Source organism: Mandrillus leucophaeus, unplaced genomic scaffold (assembly GCF_000951045.1).
Source record: "Mandrillus leucophaeus isolate KB7577 unplaced genomic scaffold, Mleu.le_1.0 Scaffold78, whole genome shotgun sequence".
NCBI lineage: Eukaryota > Metazoa > Chordata > Mammalia > Primates > Cercopithecidae > Mandrillus > Mandrillus leucophaeus.
Window position 1 is genome coordinate 1,733,045 of NW_012108474.1, and position 23,245 is coordinate 1,756,289.

Here is a 23,245-nt window from a genome sequence, read left to right on the forward strand (position 1 = left end):
GGGGCGGGGTCCGCGTGCGCGTCCTCTAGCCCCGAACCCGTGTTCCCCGTAAGCTGTTGGTTTCCACGGGGCGGAGGAATGGCGACGGGAGCCACCCGTCACCGCTCAGGCAGCCAGAAGGGCCGGCAGCTCCCGTGGGCCGGGTTTCCCGCCTTGGGTGCGAGGACGCGTGGGGCCGCCCTGTGCCCGGGGAACACTCACCAGCATCCCTGGCCTCCACCTCCCTGTCGCGCCAGTGGCACTCCCGCTTGTGACAACTGAATGTCCCCTGGGCACAGTGGCCCGGGTTGAGAAGCCCTGCAGTGGGCGGTAGCGTGGGGGTCCCAGCGGAGGAGCGAACTCTGGGTGGAAACCGTCAGGCACTGGAGGGGAAGGAGGCGGGGCAGGGTTGGGTGGGACCAGGGGTGAGGGGTGTGGGGTCCTGGGGCGCTCAGAGAGGGGCTTACTGAGCGTGTGTGGATTATTTCCCTGCCCCCAGCTGAGCCCCGTGTCCATGCCACAGGTTGCCTTCCCGTGACGCCCAGGACTGTCCTGCAGGATGGAGCCAGCACCCTCAGGGGTCCGACTGGCCGTCCGGGAAGCCATTCAGACCCTCTCATCTTCGGAGGATGGCGGCCACGTCTTCAGCACCCTGGAGTCCCTGAAGCGGTATCTCAGTGAGATGGAGCCTGCAGCGCTCCCGAGGGAGAAGGAGGAGTTTGCCTCGGCCCACTTCTCGCCTGTCCTCAGATGTCTTGCCAGCAGGCTGAGCCCGGCCTGGCTGGAGCTGCTGCCGGACGGCCGCCTGGAGGAGCTGTGGGCCAGCTTCTTCCTGGAGGGCCCGGCGGACCAAGCCTTCCTGGTGCTGATGGAGACCATCGAGGGCACTGCCGGGTGAGTGAACTGGGCCCATTCCGGGGTTGCCGGTAGCCTCAGAAGTGATGAGAGTGGTTTAAAGGACTGGACCAAGAGCCTCTCTGGTTCCTGTGAGGGGCTAGAGAGAGCGCCTGCGCATGGCTGAACCTCTGAACAGAAGAAGCGGTCTGTGTCTGTCTCCTTGGTGACAGGAGGTACCTGCCGTGTCTCACAAAGTCCTTCGCTTGCTCCTCGTCCGGCTGCGTCAGAGAGGGATGGGGCGGGACTGTTCACATCCCAGGTGGCAGAGGCAGCCTGCCAGCTGGGGGCGTTCCAGGTTTTCCAGGGGAAGCACAGCTGTCATCACTGACACGTGTCCTATGTGGACTCCCAGCCCCAGGTGGCTCCCAGGCTCAGCCTCAGATCACACTGCAGTCCTTGCCAGGACGCTGCACCTTGAGAAGCTGGGTTTTCGGAGGTTGCTGTGATCAAAGCAACCCCCGAGTTATCCGCGTCAGCAGCAGGGGAGGGGTGTCCAGTGAGACTCCAGGTTGGGGAAGCCGCTCAGGACCCTGAGAGCTCTCACACAGTAACTGCAGATATTTAGGAATGGATTAACAGATTTTCCCGTTCGGCTTGTGGTTTTGGACTTCGCGCTGGTTATGTTGTTGGGGCTACCTGTGTAATCCGGGCTGCTGGTTCCTTGTGGCAGGAAGGGGGCCCCCAGGATGGGGTTTGGGGGCTCTGCCCAACATGCCCATGTCTTTAGCCCCAGCTTCCGGCTGATGAAGATGGCGCGGCTGCTGGCCAGGTTCCTGCGCGAGGGCCGCCTGGCAGTGCTGATGGAGGTGCAGTGTCGGCAGCAGACGCAGCCCGGCTTCCCCCTGCTCCGGGAGACGCTGCTGGGCAAGGTGGTGGCCCTGCCTGATCACCTGGGCAACCGCCTGCAGCGGGAGAACTTGGCCGAGTTCTTCCCCCAGAACTACTTCCGCCTGCTCGGCGAGGAGGTCGTCCGGGTGCTGCAGGCGGTCGCGGACTCTCTCCAAGGTGAAGCCCTGCCTCGGGGACCCCCTCGCCACCCGTCTTTTTGGGCCGTCGTCCCCTGCCACCCTCTGGTGTCTCACGGCCTCTGGAGACTTGGGAGTCTTTGGGTGGTGTCGTCAGGCAGGTGGGGACATCCCTGTCCCACCCAGTACTGACTGGAAGGGCTCATCCGCTGTGGGCTGAAGTCCGCTGCCCTCCACGTGGGCTTCTCTTGTCCCTGCAGTCACTGCTGGTTTCCGGGGCCCAACTGTGCTGCGGTGGCAAGGTGGGGGATCTCGAGGCTCTCAGGTCTGGAGGCAGATGCTGGCGGTGCCCTGGAGAGCGGGTGCTGTGGGAACGGCTTCACCCGCTGCTGGGCTGCAGGGCCCCGTGAGCGCCCATACTTGCTCTGTTTTCCCTGGGGCGTCAGAAGGCGGCCGCCGCGAGCATGCATTTCACTAGCGAGAAGGAGGCTGGGCCAGGGGCCTGCATAGAACCCAGAGCGTCTCCCTGTCCCTTCAGGGTGACCCCTTACTTCTTTCACTTTTTTTTTTTTTTTTTTTTTTTTTTTGAGACGGAGTCTCGCTCTGTCGCCCAGGCTGGAGTGCAGTGGCCCGATCTCAGCTCACTGCAAGCTCCGCCTCCCGGGTTCACACCATTCTCCTGCCTCAGCCTCCCGAGTAGCTGGGACTACAAGCGCCCGCCACCTCGCCCAGCTACTTTTTTTGTACTTTTTAGTAGAGATGGGGTTTCACTGTGTCAGCCAGGCTGGTCTTTTTTTTTTTTTTTTTTGAGACGGAGTCTTGCTCTGTCGCCCAGGCTGGAGTGCAGTGGCGCGATCTCGGCTCACTGCAAGCTCCGCCTCCTGGGTTCAAGCGATTCTCCTGCCTCAGCCTCCCGAGTAGCTGGGACTACAGGCGCCCGCCACCTCGCCCGGCTAGTTTTTTGTATTTTTAGTAGAGACGGGGTTTCACCGTGTTAGCCAGGATGGTCTCGATCTCCTGACCTCGTGATCCGCCTGTCTCGGCCTCCCAAAGTGCTGGGATTACAGGCTTCAGCCACCGCGCCCAGCCCTTTTCTCGCTTTTCCCAAGCTCCAGGCGACAGTTCAGATGCTGGTCCAGCACCTGGGTCCGGCCTCCACCGCTCCACATGCAGCCCCCACCTTGTTCTGAAAGGGGCACCCTGGGGTCCTGGAGCAGCTCAGTGCCCCTTCAGAGCCCAGGAGGGAGCTGGGTCCCTCCAGTCCCTGCGTGGGGCCTGTGTGGCCCAAGCCCCCTCGTCTCACCCTGGGGGTTCCCGCAGCAGCCTCCCAAGCCCTCCTGTCCTTTCCGAACGTAGCCCAGGCTCGCAGCTGCTGCTCTGCGGGGCCGATGTGTTCAGGAGGCTTTGGGAACATCCAGGACATACGTTTGGGGTTGGCTGAGGCCGTCCTGGTCCCCACGCAGCTCCGTGGCTGCCGCCCCCCCGCACCCCAGCTCTCCCGTGGGGCTGGTACGGCCTGGCCCTCCTGGTTCCCCACGTTCCCTGGCGTGTGCTCCTTCCCTGCGGCGGCCGTGGCGGTGGTGCGGCTGCTCCAGGGTCTCATGCTCGGCTCAGGGCCCAGGCCTACCCTGCGTGGCCGACCCAACTTGGCCGGGCCCGGTTGGTGCTTCCTCTCCTTCCTCGGCAATGTCATGCCCGTCCCGACCTCCTAGAGCCGTCATGATGGTGAAGCGGGCTAAGGCGGGTGAAGGTTTGAAAGGGTTGTGATTTGCTTGTCACGTCCCGCACACTCCTGTTGAGATTTGCTCGGGGGCTGACGTGTGCCGGCCGTTGTTGTGAGTGAGTTTCGCTGTCCGTCGGAGTCCGCCTGACCGAGAGCAGCTCCCCCCACACCTAGATGTTCTTTTGTGCCCTTCCCGCCAGCCTCCTCATCAGGCCTCCCTTTCTGTCCCAGGTGGCCTGGATTCCTCCGTGTCCTTCGTGGCTCAGGTCCTGGGGAAAGCCTGCGTCCACGGGAGGCAGCGTGAGTAGAGCCGCCCTTCCTGCCCGCCCTGCCCCGGCCCGCGCACCCCGTCCGCCATCTGCAGAAGGCTGAGAATCCCTCCTACCCCGGCCCTCTGCGGGGTCCCCTTGCCCGGTCCTGTCCTGGGCCCCTGGGGTGTGGGGCTCGGCTGTGCTGACTGGGGAGCCGTGGGGCTGTCCTTGCTGGACCCACACAGCCCCCGGACACGAGGCAGGTGCAGTTCCCCAGGCTCAGGTCCTCCATCTGTCCCCTCAGAGGAGATGCTGGGCATGCTGGTGCCCCGGCTGGCAGCGCTCACCCAGGGCAGCTACCTGCACCAGCGCGTCTGCTGGCGCCTGGTGGAGCAAGTTCCAGACCGGGCCATGGAGGCAGTGCTGACCGGGCTGGTGGAGGCTGCGCCGGGGTAAGCAGCTGGGCTTTCCTCCCGCTGCGCTGGCTTCTGGGGGTCTGGACCGCCAGAGGCTGCCTTTCCTTCACGCTGCTTCTCCTGGGCGCCGTGCTGTGGCTGGCACCCCCATGTCGGAGCCACAGGGTGTGGGTAGTGCCCTCTCAGTTCCTGCACGTGCGGATGGTGGCCTCTGCGTCAGAGAGTCCCTGTCTCTTATGAAATAGCGTCGATGCTGTGAACAGCCCAGCTGTTTAGCTACAGGCCTAAAGTCGCCTGGACCTTGGGGCGCCCACCCCGTCCTGCGCCTGTGGTCCCCCGTTGCACACACGTGCGCCACCTCCAGGCTCTGACATGGTGACGGGCGGTGACTCACTTCCCCATGTGTTTGTGCAGGAGAATCAAGGTTGCATTTCTGGAAGCAGGACTGCCAGCCATTTAACCCCCCATAAACCCTGCCAGCTCGCCTGCTTCACACGTCTCCCCTACCCCCAACACGTGCGAGGACGCACCTGTCTCTGCCCGAAGTGTTTCCTCTTCTTTTGTTTTTTTGAGACAGAGTCTCGCTGTCACGCCCAGGCTGGAGTGCAGTGGCGCGATCTCGGCTCACTGCAAGCTCCGCCTCCCGGGTTCACGCCATTCTCCTGCCTCAGCCTCCCGAGTAGCTGGGACTACAGGCGCCCGCCACCATACCTGGCTAATTTTTTTGTGTTTTTAGTAGAGACAGGGTTTCACCATGTTAGCCAGGATGGTCTCGATCTCACCTGGTGATCCACCTGCCTCGGCCTCCCAAAGTGCTGGGATTACAGCCATTCTCCTGCCTCAGCCTCCCGAGTAGCTGGGACTACAGGCGCCCGCCACCATACCCAGCTAATTTTTGTGTTTTTAGTAGAGACAGGGTTTCACCATGTTAGCCAGGATGGTCTCGATCTCACCTGGTGATCCACCTGCCTCGGCCTCCCAAAGTGCTGGGATTACAGGCATGAGCCACTGCGCCCGGCCTTTTTTTTTTTTGGAGGTGGAGTCTGGCTCTGTCGCCCAGGCTGGAGTGCAGTGGCACGATCTCGGCTCACTGCAACCTCCACCTCCTGGGTTCAAGTAATTCTCCTGCCTCAGCCTCCTGAGTAGTTAGGACTGACTACAGGCACCCGCCACCACTCCCAGCCAATTTTTCTATTTTTAGTACAGACGGGGTTTCGCCATGTTGGCCAGGCTGGTCTTGAACTCCTGGCCTTAAGCAATCCACCCACCTTGGCTTCCCAAAGTGTTGGGATTACAGGCATGAGCCCCTGCACCCGGCTGACTTTGCATTCTTGATTCTGGGTGAGGGCGTGCATGTTTAAGGCGTTTGTATTCTTTTCTCTGTGAACTATATAATCGTATAATCACATTCTATTTTACAGTTTTGTTGTTGTTGTTGGGGGTGATTGTTTTTAGAGACAGGGTCTTGCTCTGTCTCCCAGGCTGCCGTGGTGTGATCATAGCTCACTGCAGCCTTGACCTCCTGGGCTCCAGCGATCTTCCCACCTCAGCTTCCTGAGTAGCAGGACCATAGGTGCGCGCGCTCATACCCAGCTAATTTTTATATTTTTTGTAGTGACAGGGCTCACTTTGTTGCCCAGGCTGGTCTCAAACTCCTGGCCTTAAGTGATCCTCCTGCCTTGGCCTCCCAAATGTTTTTTTAACTGTGATGTCTTTGTGTGGAATTGTAAGTGATGAGTGAGGGAGAAATCCAGCCGTATCTGTTTCCACACTGGCTGGAGAGACTGGGGCTCTTTCTGGAGACTCATAACCTCTCACTGGGAGGACTCTCGCAGTCTAGACCGGGGGTCTGCAGGCGACTTGCACAAAATTTGGCTCGCTGCGTGTTTTTGTAAATAAAGTATTTTTGGCACCAGTCACGTTCATCCATTTATGTATTTGGCTGCTTTTGGCTACAGTGGCAGCGTGGAGTGGCTGTGACACGGCTGTGTGGCCCCTAAATCCGGAACACGTAGGCTCTGGCCCTTTACAGAAAAGCTTCTGCCCCGGCCCCACATGAGGCACTGACCTTGGGCTGGGTCAGCCAGGAAGGAGGCCGTGGGGCGCGGACCCGCCTCCGCCCGGGCTGGGGCTCAGGGAAGGTCTGGGTTGTCGCATTTATGCCCTGGAGAAGGGAGGATGAAGGCCCAGCTCAGGCAGTCGGAGGCCGTGGGGCGCGGACCCGCCTCCGCCCGGGCTGGGGCGCAGGTGCTGTCTGGGTTGTCGCATTTATGCCCTGGAGAAGGGAGGATGAAGGCCCAGCTCAGGCAGTCGGAGGATGGAACCAGAGGCTCTCGGCTAGAAATCGGCAGGCCCAGAATCAGGCAGAGTCTGTGGGCATCAGAATTCATGCTCTCTCACTCCTTCCTGCCTCCAGGCCGGCTTGCATCTCTGGTCCCCTGACTGTCTTGCAGGCCTGAGGTCCTGTCGCGACTGCTGGGGAACCTAGTGGTGAAGAACAAGAAAGCCCAGTTTGTGATGACCCGGAAGCTTCTGTTCTTACAGTCCCGGCTCACGGTGAGGACACCACGGAGGGTGCGGGCTGCTGGCTGCCCCAGCACAGCAAGAATCGCTGCAAAACATGGGGTCGGAGCAGGGGGTCTGCTGCCTGGGAGACCCTGCCCGTGATTTGGCGGTGGCCAGCAGGAGTTGGCGAGGCCGTGGGTGCCTCCTTGCCCCGATGACAGACCCTGCTGTGACAGGCGCTGAGTGAGGCTTCTCATGTCTCTTAATCCTCTAGACTCCCGAGAAGCCACCCGCCCCAGCTGCGTTCTGTGACAGGGGCTTGAGGGGGTGGGGTGGGGTGGGTGGGGGATAGGTCAGGTCACAGAGGAGGTCGTGCACTTCCCGGACTTGTGACTCCCGTCCCCATGGCCTGAGCCCGGAGTGGGTGAGCCAGGGCCCCTGATTCCCGGTCACTTCTTGCTTCACCCTCCTCCTTTGCTCACACGAGAACTTAAGATGGCGAGTCCCCACCCCAGCACGGCAGCAGCTGCATCCCTCGTTTTTATATGGGACCGTTTTATCACGTTCAGTTCGAAGGAATAGAGGCGGATGGGTCACTTGAGCCCAGGGGGCAGCTTCTGCGGGAGGGGAGGGTCCCGCATTCCAGGAGGCAGCGGCCGCCCCTGTGCTTCTTGTCTGTCTGCTGCCCTCAGTCCGGTCCTGGTCCTGGCACGGCTCTTGGCCTTGGGAGCCCCGGGCTGGCCAGGCGGCGGCCTCGGCCTGGTGGACAGGCATGTACTTCCGTTGCAGACGCCCATGCTGCAGAGCCTGCTGGGCTATCTGGCCATGGACAGCCAGCGGCGCCCACTCCTGCTGCAGGTACGAGCCTCTTGGCTCTCCGTCCCCTCGAGGCCCTGGGAGAAGAGCTGTGCGGGGCCCACCTTGGGGGCAGGCAGGGTGAGGCTGGCTGGGCTGGCGCCATAGCTCCCTCAGAGTGGCTGTGGGCCTGGCGGGAACAGCCTGGCCCCCAGCCCCACCCAGTCCTGGGCCATGCCACCTGCCAGGTGCTGAAGGAGCTGTTGGAGACGTGGGGCAGCAGCAGTGCCATCCGCCACACCCCCCTGCCGCAGCAGCGCCATGTCAGCAAGGCCGTCCTCATCTGCCTGGCGCACCTCAGGGAGCCGGAGCTGCGCGACAGCCGGGATGGTGAGCGGGTGGTTCGGGCTCCCCCCGGCCCTGGGCACCCCGAGATGCTCAGGGGGCCTGTCCGGTGCTTGCAGAACTGCTGGCCAGCATGATGGCAGGCGTGAAGTGCCGCCTGGACAGCAGCCTGCCCCCCGTGCGCTGCCTGGGTATGGTTGTGGCCGAGGTCGTTAGCGCCAGGATCCACCCCGAGGGGCCTCCCCTAAAATTCCAGGTGAGCGGGCCGTCCCCTCCACGTCCCCGTGTGGCTGGCCCGCGTCTCTGAGCGGCTGCCTCTCCAGCCCCAGGGTCACTGCCTCTGCCCGGGGTCCAGACCTGGGGAGTGTCTGTGTTGGCTTCTCGCATGGCTGAGGCTGGAAGCTGCGGCAGGCTCTCAGCCCTGAGCTCCTGGGGCCACACGGGGTCGGGTGAGCACAGGGCCCCCGGGGGGCTGCACAGGTTCACAGACTCTCTTCAGATGGGGATCTGGGGGAGGCTGGGTTAGGGAGCCACCCGCTGCGGTTCGTCTGGCCCGGGCTGCAGGGCAGCCAGGTCGCTGTGGGTCGGTGGGCGCGGGTGCTGTCTCTTATACACATCTAGATGTGTATAAGAGACAGGTCTGGGGGAGGGGCCTTGTCTGGGAGGGGGGGCCCTGTCTGGGAGGGGGAACCCTGTCTGGGGGAGGGGCCCTGTGTCTGGGGGAGGGGCCCTGTGTCTGGGGGAGGGGCCCTGTCTCGGGGAGGGGCCCTGTCTCGGGGGAGGGGCCTTGTCTGGGATGGGGGGCCCTGTCTCGGGGAGGGGCGCTGCAGCCTGGCAGATGCCGCTGAGCCTGCTCCCCTGCTGTAGTACGAAGAGGATGAACTGAGCCTCGAGCTGCTGGCCTTGGCCTCCCCACAGCCTGCGGGTAACGGCGCCTCGGAGGCGGGGTGAGGGTCTCTGCACCCCGGGACCCCACCGCTATTGCTGAGGATTCCACTGCCGGGTGGGAGCGGGTGAAAGCCTTTGTTTTGGTCCTGTGAGTCCTGAGACCAGAGGCTTGAGCGGAATCTAAATGATTTGTTCCTTGTTTCCTTAAAGCACCTCCCTCGCTCCAGCCACGGCAGAGCCCCCTGCAGAGACCCCCACAGAGATCGTGGATGGCGGCGGCCCCCAAGCACAGCTGGCAGGCTCTGACTCGGAGCTGGACAGGTAGCGGCTCTGCCACCCCAGTGGGTAGCGTGCAGGAGGCCAGGAGGCGAACCCCTCACACTCCAACCTGTGGCCCCGTGGGGGGCTCCCTGCCTGCTCCAACCTGCGCCCCGTGGGGGCTCCCTGCCTGCTCCGTCCCTGTTCTCTTTTGTCCTCATGGGAGGGCTCTCAGCTCCCAGCTCTGCTGCAGGTGCAGGGGCTGAGGTGTGAGGTCCACATCTTGGGGTGGAGTGAGGGGTTGGCTCTGCCGTTGGGCACTTCCTCTCACAGGCCGTGGGCTGTTTGTGTCTGCTCTGCCCTCCCCCAGCGATGATGAGTTTGTGCCCTATGACATGTCGGGGGACAGAGAGCTGAAGAGCAGCAAGGCTCCTGCCTACGTCCGGGACTGTGTGGAAGGTGGGCACGGGCCCCTGGAGGGCCTTGCTGGGCTGGGCATGGGTCTCGCTCACAGCCTGGTTCTGCCTCAAGGGGTCACCAGGAAGCCCTGGGCCCAGGGTGGCAACCGTGCTGCTGGCTCTCACGGGCTCAGGATCAGGGTCAGGGCTGAGGCTGACCGAGGCCTATCTGGGTTGTGTGCAGCCCTGACCACATCTGAGGACGTAGAGCGCTGGGAGGCGGCCCTGCGGGCCCTTGAGGGCCTGGTCTACAGGAGCCCCACAGCCACTCGGGAGGTGAGTGGGGGGCGGGAATGGGTGGGAAGGCCCAAGATGGTAGCTCCCTCAATGCCGTCTGTGTCCTGGCCACTGAGGGTGACATCTGGCTCCCCTGTGTGACTCAGGGCTGCTGCCTCTCCCAGCAGGGCCACGGCCTGGGGCCTCTGCCGGGGTGGGCGGCTCAGGCCCTGTGAGTCTCGGTGAGGCCTCAGGGCGGGTGGCTGGGTCCGGCAGGTTTTCCAGCCCTAACCCCTGTGTGCAGGTGAGCGTGGAGCTGGCCAAGGTGCTTCTGCATCTGGAGGAGAAGACCTGTGTGGTGGGATTTGCAGGGCTGCGCCAGAGAGCCCTGGTGGCTGTCACGGTCACAGACCCAGCCCGGGTGAGTCCCCGCACCCGTGGCCCCGGCCAGTGCAGGCGCAGCGGGAAGCGCTGGGAGGTGCAGTGCCTGAGGCTCGGTCCCATGCTGGAGCTGGCTATGAGGTGCCTGGAGGTCGCCCTGGGCAGACCTCAGGTCCCGGACCACAGCAGCCTCTCTCCTGTGCCCTCAGGTGGCTGACTATCTGACCTCGCAGTTCTATGCCCTCAACTACAGCCTCCGGCAGCGCATGGACATCCTGGACGTAAGTGCCGCCTCCTCCGCCGTGTTCTGAGGTCCACCCGCCCGTGGCATGTGCCACCGCGGCATTGGCTTTGCTGTGGGGCCGGGTTCCTGGGAGAAGGGCATGCGTTTGTGGTGTGGCGGGACTGCGTGGCTTTAGGTTGAGGCTGCGCTGGGCCCTGGGCACGTTCTCATTTCCTGGAGCACAGAGCCCACCTTCCCCACTTTCCCGCTCCCAAGACGCGGTCGCTGTGAGATACGGGGAAGTGATTTTCTCCTTGTTCCCAGAACGCACCTTCCCCCGGGCGGCGAGGGCCCCTGGGCCCGTGTCTGAGGCTTTGGCTGATGACTTGACTCTTGGGAAATGTTCTTCCCTGGAGCAGTGGCGACTGCCTTGGGCCTGTCTCCCTCCAGGTGCTGACTCTGGCTGCCCAGGAGCTGTCTAGGCCTGGGTGCCTCGGGAGGGCTCCCCAGCCTGGCTCCCTGAGTCCTAACACCCAATGCCTGCCAGCGGCAGCCGCCTCTCAGCCTGGCAGTGCCGTGACATCCAACTGGCGGGTGGTGGTGGAGGAGCGGATCAGAAGCAAGACCCGGCGGATCTCCAAGGTCAGTGGGCGCCTGGTCAGCTCACGGGCATGGGGACCGCGGGTGGGCGGGAGGGGTGGCAGACACCTCCAGGCGCTGTCTACGGCGAGGGGCAGCCGCATTCGCAGGGGATGGTGTCTGTGCCGGGATTCCTGAAAGGCAGGTCCATGGTTCGCGCCGAGGAACTGGACCTGGCTGTCAGGGACCCAGACTGGGCGTGGGGACGTGCTACGAGACAGGTGCCCTGGTGGCGCTCTGTCCTCAGAGCGTCTGGAGATGTTTTTGGTTGTTGCTGGCGGTGGGTTGGAGACCAGGGAGGCATCCTGCAGTGCCCAGGGCGGCCCCGCCATGACGCTCCTCCAGCCCTGAACGTCCTGCCTGCAAGGTCGGGAAGGCTTGGTCCGCTGCCCAGGCATTGGCCGTGGAGCCCGACTCCCGTCACCAACCTCGCGGGGCCTGGGAGCTGGGCGGGGCCGGAGGAGTGGCCCAGGGAGGCAAGGCGAGGCTGGGGTCCACGCTGCTTTGTGGGATCCTCTCGGGGTAGGGGTGCTGTGCCCGCTGCCCAGGCCTGTGCCTCCGTGAGTGCCATGTGTGTCTGGCAGGGTGGCCCGAGGCAGGGCCCAGCAGGTGGCCCCAGCAGATTCAGCTCCGTGGCCGGCCACTTCTTCTTCCCCCTCCTTCAGCACTTTGACAGGTGAGTGGGTGTTCTGTGGGCCTGTGGACGTGGGGGTCAGGGACCCTGGATGTACCCCTGTGGCCAAGAGGTTTCCAGGCTGGGGTCTGAGTGGGCTTGGGTGTGAACAGGGTTGCGGCTTTGCTGTGGCTTTTTGTAAGCCTGTGTTAAGTGGCAGGGAACGTTCTGCAAAGTTCCTCTGTGGTTGAGCTTTGCTGTGAGGTGCCGGGCGTCTGCTCTGATGCTGGGCGTGTGGCATGGCCGGCAGTGCTGCCCGCATGTGCCTGACGCCACCAGCCACTGGGCCCTCCTCGCCGCCTCCTGCCTCAGCCAGTGCTGCTCTGGCCCCAGGTTCAGGGCGTGAGGCTCTCGGGATGGCAGAGAAGTGTGGGGCCTGAGTCATGGTGCAGCAGGGGTGGGGGGTCTCGGCGTTGGGAACTCCTGGCCCAGGTGGGCTTGTGCCAGACAGCCCTGCAGGGGGAGTGGGCACCCGGGAACGGTCCTGCGGTCTCAGTGCAGGCAAGGTGGTGGGCGCAGGAGGAGGGGCTGTGTGGGGCTCCCTCGGTCTCCCGCGGTGGCCCAGGATGTTGGGGACCTGGCCCTGAGGCGCCCCTGCACCTTGGGCTCCATCCTGTGCTCTAGGCCTGTAGTGACCTTCGACCTCTTGGGAGATGACCAGCTGGTTCTCGGAAGGCTGACGCACACCTTAGGGGCCCTGATGTACCTGGCTGTTAACACCACGGTGAGCCGGGAGAGGTTGCTGGGCACTGGCCTGCGGTGCCCGTGGATCAGGAGCGCTCCTCAGCCTCACCTGTGCCCAAGGATGGGTGTCTGAGGGAGGAGCTGCCTGTGTGGGCCCCCAGGCAGCGGGAGCATCCCCTCGGCTGTCAGGCAGGCCCTGTCCCTGCTGCTGCCCAGCAGCGGAAGCTGCCCGTGGGTGCTGGGATGTGGGGACGGCGTGGGGACCCCGCTGACTGTCTCTCTGCTGGTGTCCAGGTGGCTGTGGCCATGGGCAAGGCCCTGCTGGAATTCGTGTGGGCCCTTCGCTTCCACGTCGACGCGTGAGTGGCCTGTGGGGTTCGGCCAGGCCAGGGGTGCATGTAGACACAAGGGTCTCATCATGGGGGCCCCACGGAGCCTCGAGGTGACTGACAGGCAGCCTGGCCTGGTACTTCCCAAATAGGAAATGTGCCAGGCAGGGCCGCAGCATGGGTGGTCCACCGCACTGGGGGAGTGGGAGGTCTCCGTGGCCTGGGACGTGGTCCCTGCCGGTTTCAGCCTCCACCTTTCTGCTGGCAGCTATGTGCGCCAGGGGCTGCTGTCGGCCGTCTCCTCCGTCCTGCTCAGCGTGCCTGCCGCGCGCCTGCTGGAGGACCTGCTGGATGAGCTGCTGGAAGCCCAGTCCTGGCTGGCGGGTAAGTGTCGGCCCAGGCTCTGTGTGTGTGTGTGGCGCAGCTCCTGCAGGCTGGGCCTGGGCCAGCTGGCTGGGAGCCGGGCCTCTCATCTGGGGGGCACGTCCCTCTCGTGGACATCCAGAGGCACGTGGTGGCCCCGGTGTGGGGAATCCAGTGCCTGTTCCTGTTGTGGCTGCTGTGGAATCCTGCAGGGGAGACGAGGGAAGACACCTCCCTCCACAAATGGGCTTCCTTCTGAGAAAGCCACCAGGACAGCCCTGCAAGCCCAGAGCCCGTCCCTCAGGCTCACCTGGGGAACGTTTTGCCACTTGGCTCCCCCCATATATGTTCTTTTTATTTTTAAAACGTTTATGTAGTTTTTGAGACAGGGGTCTTGCTCTGCTGTTCAGGTTGGAGTGCACTGGCACGATCTTGGCTCACTGCAGCCTTGAGCTCCTGGACTCAAGTGATCCTCCCACCTCAGCCTCCTGAGTAGCTGGGACCACAGGTGCACAGCACCACAGCCTGCTAGCTTTTAAAATAATTTTTGTAGAGATGGGGTCTTGCTGTGTTGTCTGGGCTCATCTGAAACTCCTGAGCTCAAGCAGTCCTCCCACCTCGGCCTCCCAAAGTACTGGGATTACAGGCATGAGCCACTGCGCTTGGACCCTGTAAAAGTCAATCGTGAACGTTGTGACCTTTGGCCTTTCGGTACTTGAGCTGGGCCTAAGGACAGGCCGCCATGACCCCTTGGGACCCACACAGGCAGAGTGTGCAGGCCGGAGGTGCAGCCACCCCCGCACTGGCCTGATCCTGGACTCCGCTGGGGCCCCTCTGAGCCCCCACACACCCGCCTCCCTGGGCCCCTCTGAGCCTCCACCCGCCCGCCTCCCTGGGCCCCTCTGAGCCTCCACCCGCCCGCCTCCCTGGGCCCCTCTGAGCCCCTGCCCGCCCGCCTCCCTGGGCTCCTCTGGCTGGTACAGTCCCAGCACCTGTTGTTGTTTGCTTGCCCTTGTGGTCCAGTGACTGGTTTGTGGGGCACTTAGGGTGGGTTCGCAGCCCAGCCCCTGGACCACCCTCGGTTTCCATGTGTTTGTCAGGAGGCTCCTGGGTGATGTGGGTCCTTCCCAGGGACTTGCACTCAGGCCTCTGTGCTGGGGGACGCTGGGGGATGCTTGTGGTGAGGTCACCTTTCCCGTGGGGCTGGGCTGTGTGCCTCTTCTGCCCCGGCCGTCTCCCCTCTCCCCACCTGGGCGCAGTGCCAGTCTGCTGGGTGTGAACGGGTGTTTCCCACAGGAATGGAGCTGACAAGTCCCCGGGGATGGGCTGAGGAGCAGAGCATGGGACCGATGGACATGGGAAGGGTGGGCCCAGCTCTGCCCTGTCCCCTCCCAGGCCCTGTGCTCAGGGTGGCTGTGAATGTCTTCCCACAGAGCAGCTGGAGGGTCTTGGGCCGAAAGTGCAGGGAGCCTGCGCAGGGCTTTGCTTTTTTCAAGGGGGGTGCGGTGCCCCAGACACCGGTCTCTTGGAGCTGCTGCGCAGCCCCTCCTCAGCGTGCTCTCGCCCACTTGCCCTGCCTGGAGGAGGAGAGGTTCCCCCTTGGCCAGTGGAGCCACTGACAGGGCTGGCTGGGCGAGCACATTCCCTGCAGTCCCCGGCCTGCCTCCTTCCCCAGAGACTTGGTGCCTGCCACGTCATCGTCTGGGGGCTTTGGGGACCTGAAGCACCAGGAGGAGCAGGGGGGCTCTGTCCCTCGACCGATCCCGTTCCACTCAGGGCTGGTGGGGTCCCGGCAGGGTATTCTCCTTTCACAGGCACCTCTCCCAGGGGTCTACAGGTGCTTCCTCACCCTGTGATTCTAGCCAGTCTGGGGAGTAGTTGCGGCCAGCAGAGCCCTCAAGGCTCACCAGGCTCCAGGCGGCAGGAGACCTTGGTGAGGGGCCCAGCCCTGCGGGCAGCCGAGGACTCTGGCTCCGACCTGGGGGGGGCAGTGTGCAGTCCCAGACACCCCAGAGGCCTCCCCACAGGCAGGGGGCACCTCCCGACGCCCACCACCTGGATGCCTAGGGTCTTCTACCTCTGACCGCAGCCCATGTCTGCTGTCCAGCACGGAGCAGGCCCTGCAGTGTTCGGGTGTTCCCGGGCTGTGTGCCCCACCCCAGGCCCCCTTCCCATGGCTGCCTGTCCCACAGCTCAGGGCAGCCCTCTGTGTACAGTGCTGCCTGCACAGAGCCTGTGGCACGCAGGACGTGGCCTTGGGGAGGGTCCGGGCTCACTGCAGACCCAAGCCCCCTTTCTTCCGTGGAGTCAGGCCTGGTGGGGCGGTTCAGGCAGACTGAAGACAGGAGGGAGAATACGCCCTCCACGCTGCCTCAGCTTTGCTTGTCACTCTCTGGCAGACGTGGCTGAGAAAGACCCGGACGAGGACTGCAGGACGCTGGCACTGAGGGCCCTGTTGCTTCTGCAGAGACTCAAGAACAGGCTCCTCCCACCCGCATCTCCCTAGTCCCTGGAGGCCTCCCCAGGACCACCCCCGCCGGCAGCAAGGACGGTGGCCGAGCAGCGGCCTGAAGCAGCGGAGCCAGGCTTGGTAGCGAGGTCAGGTCGGCGGCAGCATCCGGTTCGGAGAGTGCAGATGCAGGAAGGCCCGGCCTGCCGCTATTTATAGTGCAGCAAGTCTGCTAAAAATACACTGGGCCTGGGCACTGCCCGCCGGGACATGGCAGCCTGGACGTGGGGCTGTGGCCAGGGCCGTGGGCGTTGCTGGTAGGGTTGACTCCTCCAGTGAGGGCAGAACCAGGCTGGCAGGAGGGGAGGACGGTGTACCTGCTGCTCAGAGCCCCAAGGCACTCCTGTGAGCGCCACCAAGCAGGACAGAGCAGCTCTTGTCCCAGGTCCCTTGGGCTGAGCGCCGTGTCACCAGGAGAATCGTGCTCGCAGCCCAGGCAGGGCGTGTGGCTCCTGGATGGGCTTGTGGGGCGGGTGGACAGGACACGGGCTCCCAGAAAATAAACTACTTTATTGGAATTGCAGGAGTGTTGGTGGCCGGTGGGCAGAGCCTAGTGGGGGGTGCAGCCACCAGGGCCCGGGTGTCCCAGCTGTTGCTCAGGAGCCGTGGGTCTTGCAGGAGTGTGGGGGGATGTGATGTGTGGGGGCAGGTGCCCCAGCCCTCCAGCTGCAGCTGCCTAACCGAGGTTCTACAAGTTTCTCAGGCTTTACAGTGTGTAGTTGGGAGAATATGATGGAAGGGTGAACCCGACTCCCTTTAAAGGAACGAATCCACAAATCTACGGAGCCGCCGGCACCCGGAGGCAGCACGGTGCAGATGGGGCACAGCTCTGCCGGCCCGGGCCGCTGCGTTCCCGCCCAGCTCTGTTGCGTCTTCCATCACAGACGTGTTTTTTCCCAGTGAAAAGGCTGGCTTTGCTGCAGCTGACTGGAAAATTCCAGAAGGTGCCTTCCTGCAGCAGCACGCTGGTCCTGGGGCCCAGGCCCGTCAGGGGTCGTCGTCTGCCTCTTCCACCACCTCCTCGTCCGGCTCCCTGGGGTCCTCCATGCTGTTGTGGCGGACCCGCTCGGGCACCGTGCGTGGCAGCGGGAGACCCAGCCCCTGGTGCACGGCGTCCACAGCCCGTGGGCTCACGTAGTAGGACATGTTGGCCAAGGGAAGCCGCCGCCGCATCTCCTCCAGGAATCTGTAGGCCTGGGGCAGAGGAGCAGATGTTACTCAGCTTTCCTCAACAACCGGGCACAACTCTCTGCCCGCAGGCCAGGCACATGCTGCTGCCCCTGGAGGCGGGTGGGGTGCCTCCCTGCTGGAGGACGCAGTGCACTGAGGCTTCCCAGTGGTGATGGGGGGATGCGGTGCCCACGGACCGCACATGTGCCATGTGTGGACGGTTAACAGGAAGCTTCGGTTGGCCTTTCAGCTGGAAATGCAGAGCCAGGGCCCTGGAAAGTCCTCAGCAGCTGTGCACAGAGGCCTGCTCCCCCTGTGTGCGCGGGCAGAGCCTCCCGGGGCGGCAGAGGCCCTGTGTTTTGCACTCAAGTCTTGGGAGTGGACATGCATGTCACACTGGAGGGCAGGCAGCAATATCCAGTGGTTTGTCTTGGGTATTATTATTTTTTTGAGGTGGAGTCTCAGCTATGAAGATATAATAAGCTTGTTGGATGGCCCCTCCCATCACCCGGCAGCAGACCTGTATTTAAGGGTGGGTGCTGGTGGAGTGCAAGCCTTCCACGCAGTCACGAATCAGAGGGTGAGGGCAAACATCTACAACTGAAAAGATGCTGCCTCAGATGTTGACAAACCACTCTGCCATGTGCCGGGCACTGTGCTGGGGACACAGGGGACACAGGACATAAGGACACAGGAGAACAAGCTTGGCTAATGCTGTAGCGGGGAGTCCAGGTCAGGCTGAGGTCCTGCAGTGGCAGAATTCAGAGAAGGGTTGGCACAGGGAGAGAGGGAGAGGAAGGAGCTGGCCAGGGTCGAAGAGGGACCCTGTGGTCAGAAAGGGCCAGTATCCTCCTGATGCAACCAGGGCCTAGCGTGTGTGACTGCTCTGTGTGCAGAGCTAGCTTTGGAGAGGGCAACGAAGTGGTTTCCAGAAGGCAGGCAGAGGGTGCGGAGGGCAGGTGAGGGGTGGTGGGGGGCAGGACGGGTGGCGTAGGTGGGTGAGGGGTGGTGGGGGGCAAGACGGGTGGCGTAGCTGGGTGGGGGCGGTGGGGGGCAGGACAAGGGTGACAGGAGTGTTGCCGGTCTCCAGCGTCGAGTGTGTGCGGGCTGTGCTCAGATGACGGCGGGAAAGCTGAGCAGACGTGGGAGCCGTGGCCGGGTGAGGTGGTGCATGTGGCCCTGGGCGGTGCTACAGCAGCCATGAGGGAGCGTGTGCCTGGCCTTTCTCAGTTTAGCTGGCCTTCTTGGTTTCTTTCTTTTTTCTTTTGCATTTCGAGTTACTAAATCCCATAGGCTTCAAGCAACCATAGAGACAATAAAGAAGTTGGTGAAATATTTAAAATGTGGATTTTCTGTTAATTTTGAGGATATAGCAGTCTGGGCATCTCTATAGTCCAATTTTGCTTTTATATGTAAAACTACAGTTCTCCTAGAAGTAGAAACCCTGCTGGAGCAGGGCGCGGTGGTGCACACCAGCCACTCAGGAGGATCCTTTGAACCTGGGAGGCTGAGGCTGCAGGGAGCCGTGACTGTGCCACTGCACTCCAGCCTGGGTGACACAGCAAGACCCTGTCTCAAAACCAAACCAAACAACAACAAAGAAACCTTGTTAGGATTAGACTGAGTTGTTTTTCCAGCAGCAAAACGGGCCAGTGGATGGAAGTGGAAGGGCGCAGAGGGGCGTGAGCAGCCGGATCAGGGAGTCTGTGTTTCACGGGGCTGACCCTTCAGCCCTGAGGAAAAGCCACTGCCGGGGAGCTTTCCTGTGAATTCTGGAGACTGCAGTCCAGTGAGGCCCACACAGTCACCAGCACGTTTCTCAAGTTCGTTTCTCAATACTCAGTTTGTGAGCCCCGGGAACTATCTGCTAGGGCAACACAACTGGTGGGTGCGGAGGCCCTGCAGGCATCAGCAAAGCTGCAGGGTCTGACACATGCAGGTGTGTGGAATTCTGTATGTTGAATTATGGTTGAAAAAGAGGCCGGGCACAGTGGCTCACGCCTGTAATCCCAGCACTTTGGGAGGCCGAGGCGGATGGATCACAAGGTCAGGAGATCGAGACCATCTTGGCTAACACAGTGAAACACCGTCTCTACCAAAAAAAAAAAAAACAAAAAAACAAAAATTAGCTGGGTGTGGTGGCACTCACCTGTAGTCCCAGCTACTTGGGAGGCTGAGGCAGGAGAATTGCTTGAGCCCGGGAGATGGAGCTTGCAGTGAGCTGAGATCGCACCACTATACTCCAGCCTGGGCAACAAAAACCAGACTCTGTCTCAAAAAAAAAAAAGAAAAAGAATAAGAAGAGAGGCTTCTGACAACAGGAGCACGTCTCCTATGAGAGCAGCCCCCCCTCTAACAACGACAGACACGTGGAAAGGCACTGGGGGCAGCTGGGAGCAGGCTGATGCTGGGAGCGGGTGGCACTGGGCCGGCTTCCTGCTTCTCATAACTTTGTTTCATTTGTTTTTTTTTTTTGAGACAGAGTCTCACTGTCTCCCAGGCTGGGGTGCGGTGGCGTGATCTCAGCTCACTGTAAGCTCCACCTCCTGGGTTCACGCCATTCTCCTGCCTCAGCCTCTCGAGTAGCTGGGACTACAAGTGCCTGCCACCACGCCCGGCTAATTTTTTGTATTTTTAGTAGAGACGGGGTTTCACCGTGTTAACCAGGATGGTCTCGATCTCCTGACCTCATGATCTGCCTGCCTTGGCCTCCCAAAGTGCTGGGATTACAGGCGTGAGCCACTGCACCCGGCCGCTTCTCACAACTTTCTGCCTCAGGGTAGAAGTCAGGGCCAGTGTGGGGATCAGAGAGCCACATAGAAGCCTACCCTTTTCCAGGCTTAAAGAACCAGAATCAAGATTTTTGTTGACCACAGCAGCTGGAATGTGAAGGTGGAAATGTGGGGATACAGCGGGTCATAGAGGGGAGCCCGAATCCTGGGCATACCCTGCCCTCATCACTAGTTGCTCCCACACTACATGTGAGGCAGGGGAGGCACAGACTTTAAGATGGCCAACTCAAGCTACCAGCAAGGATTTCAGCTGCTGTCCACCACAGGGGAAAGAGTTTCTACTCAGAGCTGAGCAAAGGTGATTGCCTAATAAAACGAACCAAAAAAAGCAAAACTCTTTGGAGGAATGTAACAGAATCCAGAGTCTCTACAATGGATTATCCACAATGTCCATGATACAAAAAAATGACTAGACATAAGAAACAGGAAAATTAGATCCATACTCAAAAGGCAAGTAATGGAGATCAATCCTACATGACCCAGATATTGGAACTGGTAGCTAAGATTTTACAGCAGCAGTTACAACTCTGTTCAAGGATATAAAGGAAAATATATTTTAAACAAATTAACACATAGGCAATTTTAGCCAATAAAAAAAAGAACTAAGTGTAAATTCTAGGGCTGAAAAATACAAGCACTAAAAAAATTGCTGGAGAGGTTAACAGCAGATTGAAGACAGCTAAAGAAAGTCTGTAAATACAAATTAGTCCAAAGGACAGAAAACAGAAAATAATGAGCAGTAATCGCAAATGTGTGTCTACTAGATATGGAAGACCTAACATTTAACTGGAGTCCCAGAAGGAAAAAAGAGCAAATTTCCCAAATTTGGTGAAACACAAATATAAATCCAAAAAGCCCAGGATAAATAAAATGAAAACACCTAGCAACATCATTATCACACTGCTGAAATACAAGTTCAAAAAGAAAATCATGACAGCAGCCAGTGTGGTGGGAGATGGAGAGATAGTGACACGTAAGGGCCCCAGAGACAGCCCACAGCTGACTCTTCCAGAAGCAATGGAGGCCCAGACATAGGGAAAACATTCAAGTGCTGAAAGGAAAAAAATCTGTCAAATCAGGATTTTTTTGAGTCAGGACCTTGCTCTGTTGCCCAGGCTGGAGTGCAGTGGTTCTTTTGCAGCTCACTGCAGACTCAACCTCCTGGGCCCAGCAATCCTCCCACCTCGGCCTCCCAAGCAGCTAAGACTGCAGGTGTGTGCCACCGTGCCTTGCTGTTTTTTTCAGAGATGGGGTCTCACTTGTTGCCCAGGCTGGACTTGAACTCCTGGCCTCAAGAAATCCTCCCACCTCGGCCTCCCAAAGTGCTGAGATTGCAGGCATGAGCCACCGCGCCCGGCCTCAGAATTCTTTATCTGATGAGAACAACCTTAAAGAATACAGGCAAAATAAATACATTTCAGGTTAATGAAAAGTAAGACAACTCATCAGGAGACCTGAACTTGAAGAAATGCTAACGGGAGCTCAGGCTGAAGAGGAATGATACCGCAGGCAAAGCCTAATCACTGGGAAGAAGTGAGAACACCAGAAATGGTGCTTTGGGAGGCCGAGGCGGGTGGATCACCTGAGGTCTGGAGTTCGAGACCAGCCTGACCAACATGGAGAAACCCCGTCTCCACTAAAAATACAAAATTAGCTGGGCGTGGTGGTGCATGATTGTAAACCCAGCTACTCAGGAGGCTGAGGCAGGAGAATCATTTGAACCCAGGAGGTGGAGGTTGTGGTGAGTCGAGATTGTGCCACTGCACTGCAGCCTGGGCAACAAAGAGTGAAACCACCTCAAAAAAAAAAAGAAAAGAAAAAGAAAGAAAATGAACACCAGAAATGGTAAATATGTAAGTAAATGTAAAAGACTGTTTCTTTCCTTTTAATTTCTTTCTTTTTTTTTTTCTTTGAGATGGAGTCTCGCTCTGTCACCCAGACTGGAGTGCAGTGGCGTGATCCCGGCTCACTGCAAGCTCTGCCTCCTGAGTTCACACCATTCTCCTGCCTCAGCCTCCCCAGCAGCTGGGACTACAGGCACCCACCACCACGCCTGGCTAATTATTTTGTATTTTTTTGGCAGAGATGGGGTTTCACCGTGTTAGACAGGATGGTCTTGATCTCCTGACCTCGTGATCCACCCGCCTCGGTCTCCCAAAGTGCTGGGATTACAGGCGTGAGCCACTGCGCCCAGCCTCCTTTTAATTTCGTTAAAACATACGACTGTTGAAAGCAAAAATTATAACACTATATTGTGTTTATAATACATTTCAATGTTATACATTTGACACATATAGGTAGGGACATGGGTGGGTAAATGGACCTACCTGCTAACTCTAATGTGATAAGTATGTTTATGGTAATCCCTAGGGCAAACGCTAGAAATATAATGCAAAGAGAGGAGTAGAGATAAAAAGCTGATAGCTTTTTAATGAAATTGAAAAAAGTATTCAACTGACTTAAAAGAAGGCAGGAAAGAAGGTTCAAAGGAACAATAATAAAACTGGTAGGACAAACCAAACAAAAATGGTAGCCTAAAATCAAGCCATATTAATTATATTAACTGTAAATGGACAAAACATTCCAATTAAAAGGCAGAGATTATCAGAAATCTAGAAAAACTCAACTCTGTGCTATCAGCAATATACTTTAAATACAATGATACAGATGGGCAGAAGGTGAAAGGAAGGAAAAACCCTGCAAAACACAGCATAAAATGCAGGACTAGCTACACCAGTGTTAGATTTGCTGTATCTCAAGACAATTACCTGAGATAAACGGGACATTTCACAAATATAAATTCAGTTTCCCGGCTTACTGCCTCAAGAGAGAGTTTTCAGGCCACAGTGCAGAAGAGGGTAACAGAGCCAGCAGTCTCCCTATGCTGAGGAGAAGAAAGTTCATGTTTGAGGTTGCCCAGGTGGCCAGAACTGGTGGGATACAGTACTGGACAGGAGAGAACAGAGAGAGAGAGCACTTCGGAGTCCTGCAGAGGGTTCTATCCGAGTCTTATCTGAGTGCTGAATAGTGCACACATGTGATGAAAGCAACTGAGGCCAGGCAAAGACTGTAGGAAATAATCAGGTGGAACAATCCCCAGAGAGTGATCACACATGGCCGGACAGTGAGTGGTCACACGTGGCTGCAGACAGAGTGGTCACACATGGCCGGGAATTGCACTCCCACCGGCCAGAGTGGAAAGACCTCCCAGTACAGGAGTCAGTGAGAAGAGCAGAGCCCTCACAAGGGTACTGCCTGGATAGTGGAACAAAATTAGCACTAGACTCAAGGCTGTTCTAGACCCCACTAACAAAGCTAAAAAGCAAGCTGCAAAATGATCACATTATTCCCAAGTAACTTAACCTTGTCCCAGAACAAAACTCAAAAATATTTAAAAGAACACACACACACACTGAGAGAGAGACTCCATCACCCAACAACCTAAAACACTCACAATGTCTGGAATCCAATAATAAACTATCAAACATCCAAAGAAGCAGAAAATAATGAACCATAATAATAAGAATCAATCAACAGAAACAGATCCAGAATTGACAGACTGAGTTAGGAGACAAGGACGTTAAAACCCCTATTATAAATATGCTTCATATGCTCAAGAAGGTAGAGCTAAGTGTAAGCATAATACAGACATGAAAGATATAGGGAAAGAAGTGAAAAGTAGAGGTAAGAAGCTGATAGCTAAAATGAAATTGTAAAAAATATTCAACTAGGCCGGGCGCGGTGGCTCAAGCCTGTAATCCCAGCACTTTGGGAGGCCAAGACGGG

The 23,245-nt window shown here is 59.5% G+C and overlaps 2 protein-coding genes across 2 annotated transcripts in view; one reads left to right on the forward strand and one right to left on the reverse strand.

Annotated features, from left to right (window-relative positions):
- The first annotated feature begins 485 nt into the window (after nt 1-485).
- TELO2 (telomere maintenance 2) lies at nt 486-16,017 on the forward strand. The gene is made up of 20 exons (XM_011966939.1): nt 486-873; nt 1,604-1,881; nt 3,796-3,864; nt 4,120-4,267; nt 6,685-6,787; nt 7,526-7,594; nt 7,780-7,921; nt 7,996-8,132; nt 8,744-8,823; nt 8,975-9,085; nt 9,393-9,481; nt 9,665-9,756; nt 10,001-10,117; nt 10,287-10,358; nt 10,751-10,942; nt 11,524-11,615; nt 12,237-12,336; nt 12,591-12,655; nt 12,894-13,009; nt 15,388-16,017. Exons 1-20 carry the CDS (start codon nt 539-541, stop codon nt 15,492-15,494), a joined length of 2,514 nt encoding a protein of 837 aa, XP_011822329.1. The 5' UTR covers nt 486-538; the 3' UTR covers nt 15,495-16,017.
- IFT140 (intraflagellar transport 140) overlaps nt 15,991-23,245 on the reverse strand; it is a 115,834-nt gene continuing 108,579 nt past the window's right edge. Inside the window, exon 31 of the mRNA XM_011966937.1 lies at nt 15,991-16,691. Coding sequence (XP_011822327.1) covers nt 16,485-16,691 — 207 coding nt within the window. The 3' untranslated portion in view covers nt 15,991-16,484. The remainder of the gene's footprint in view (nt 16,692-23,245) is intronic.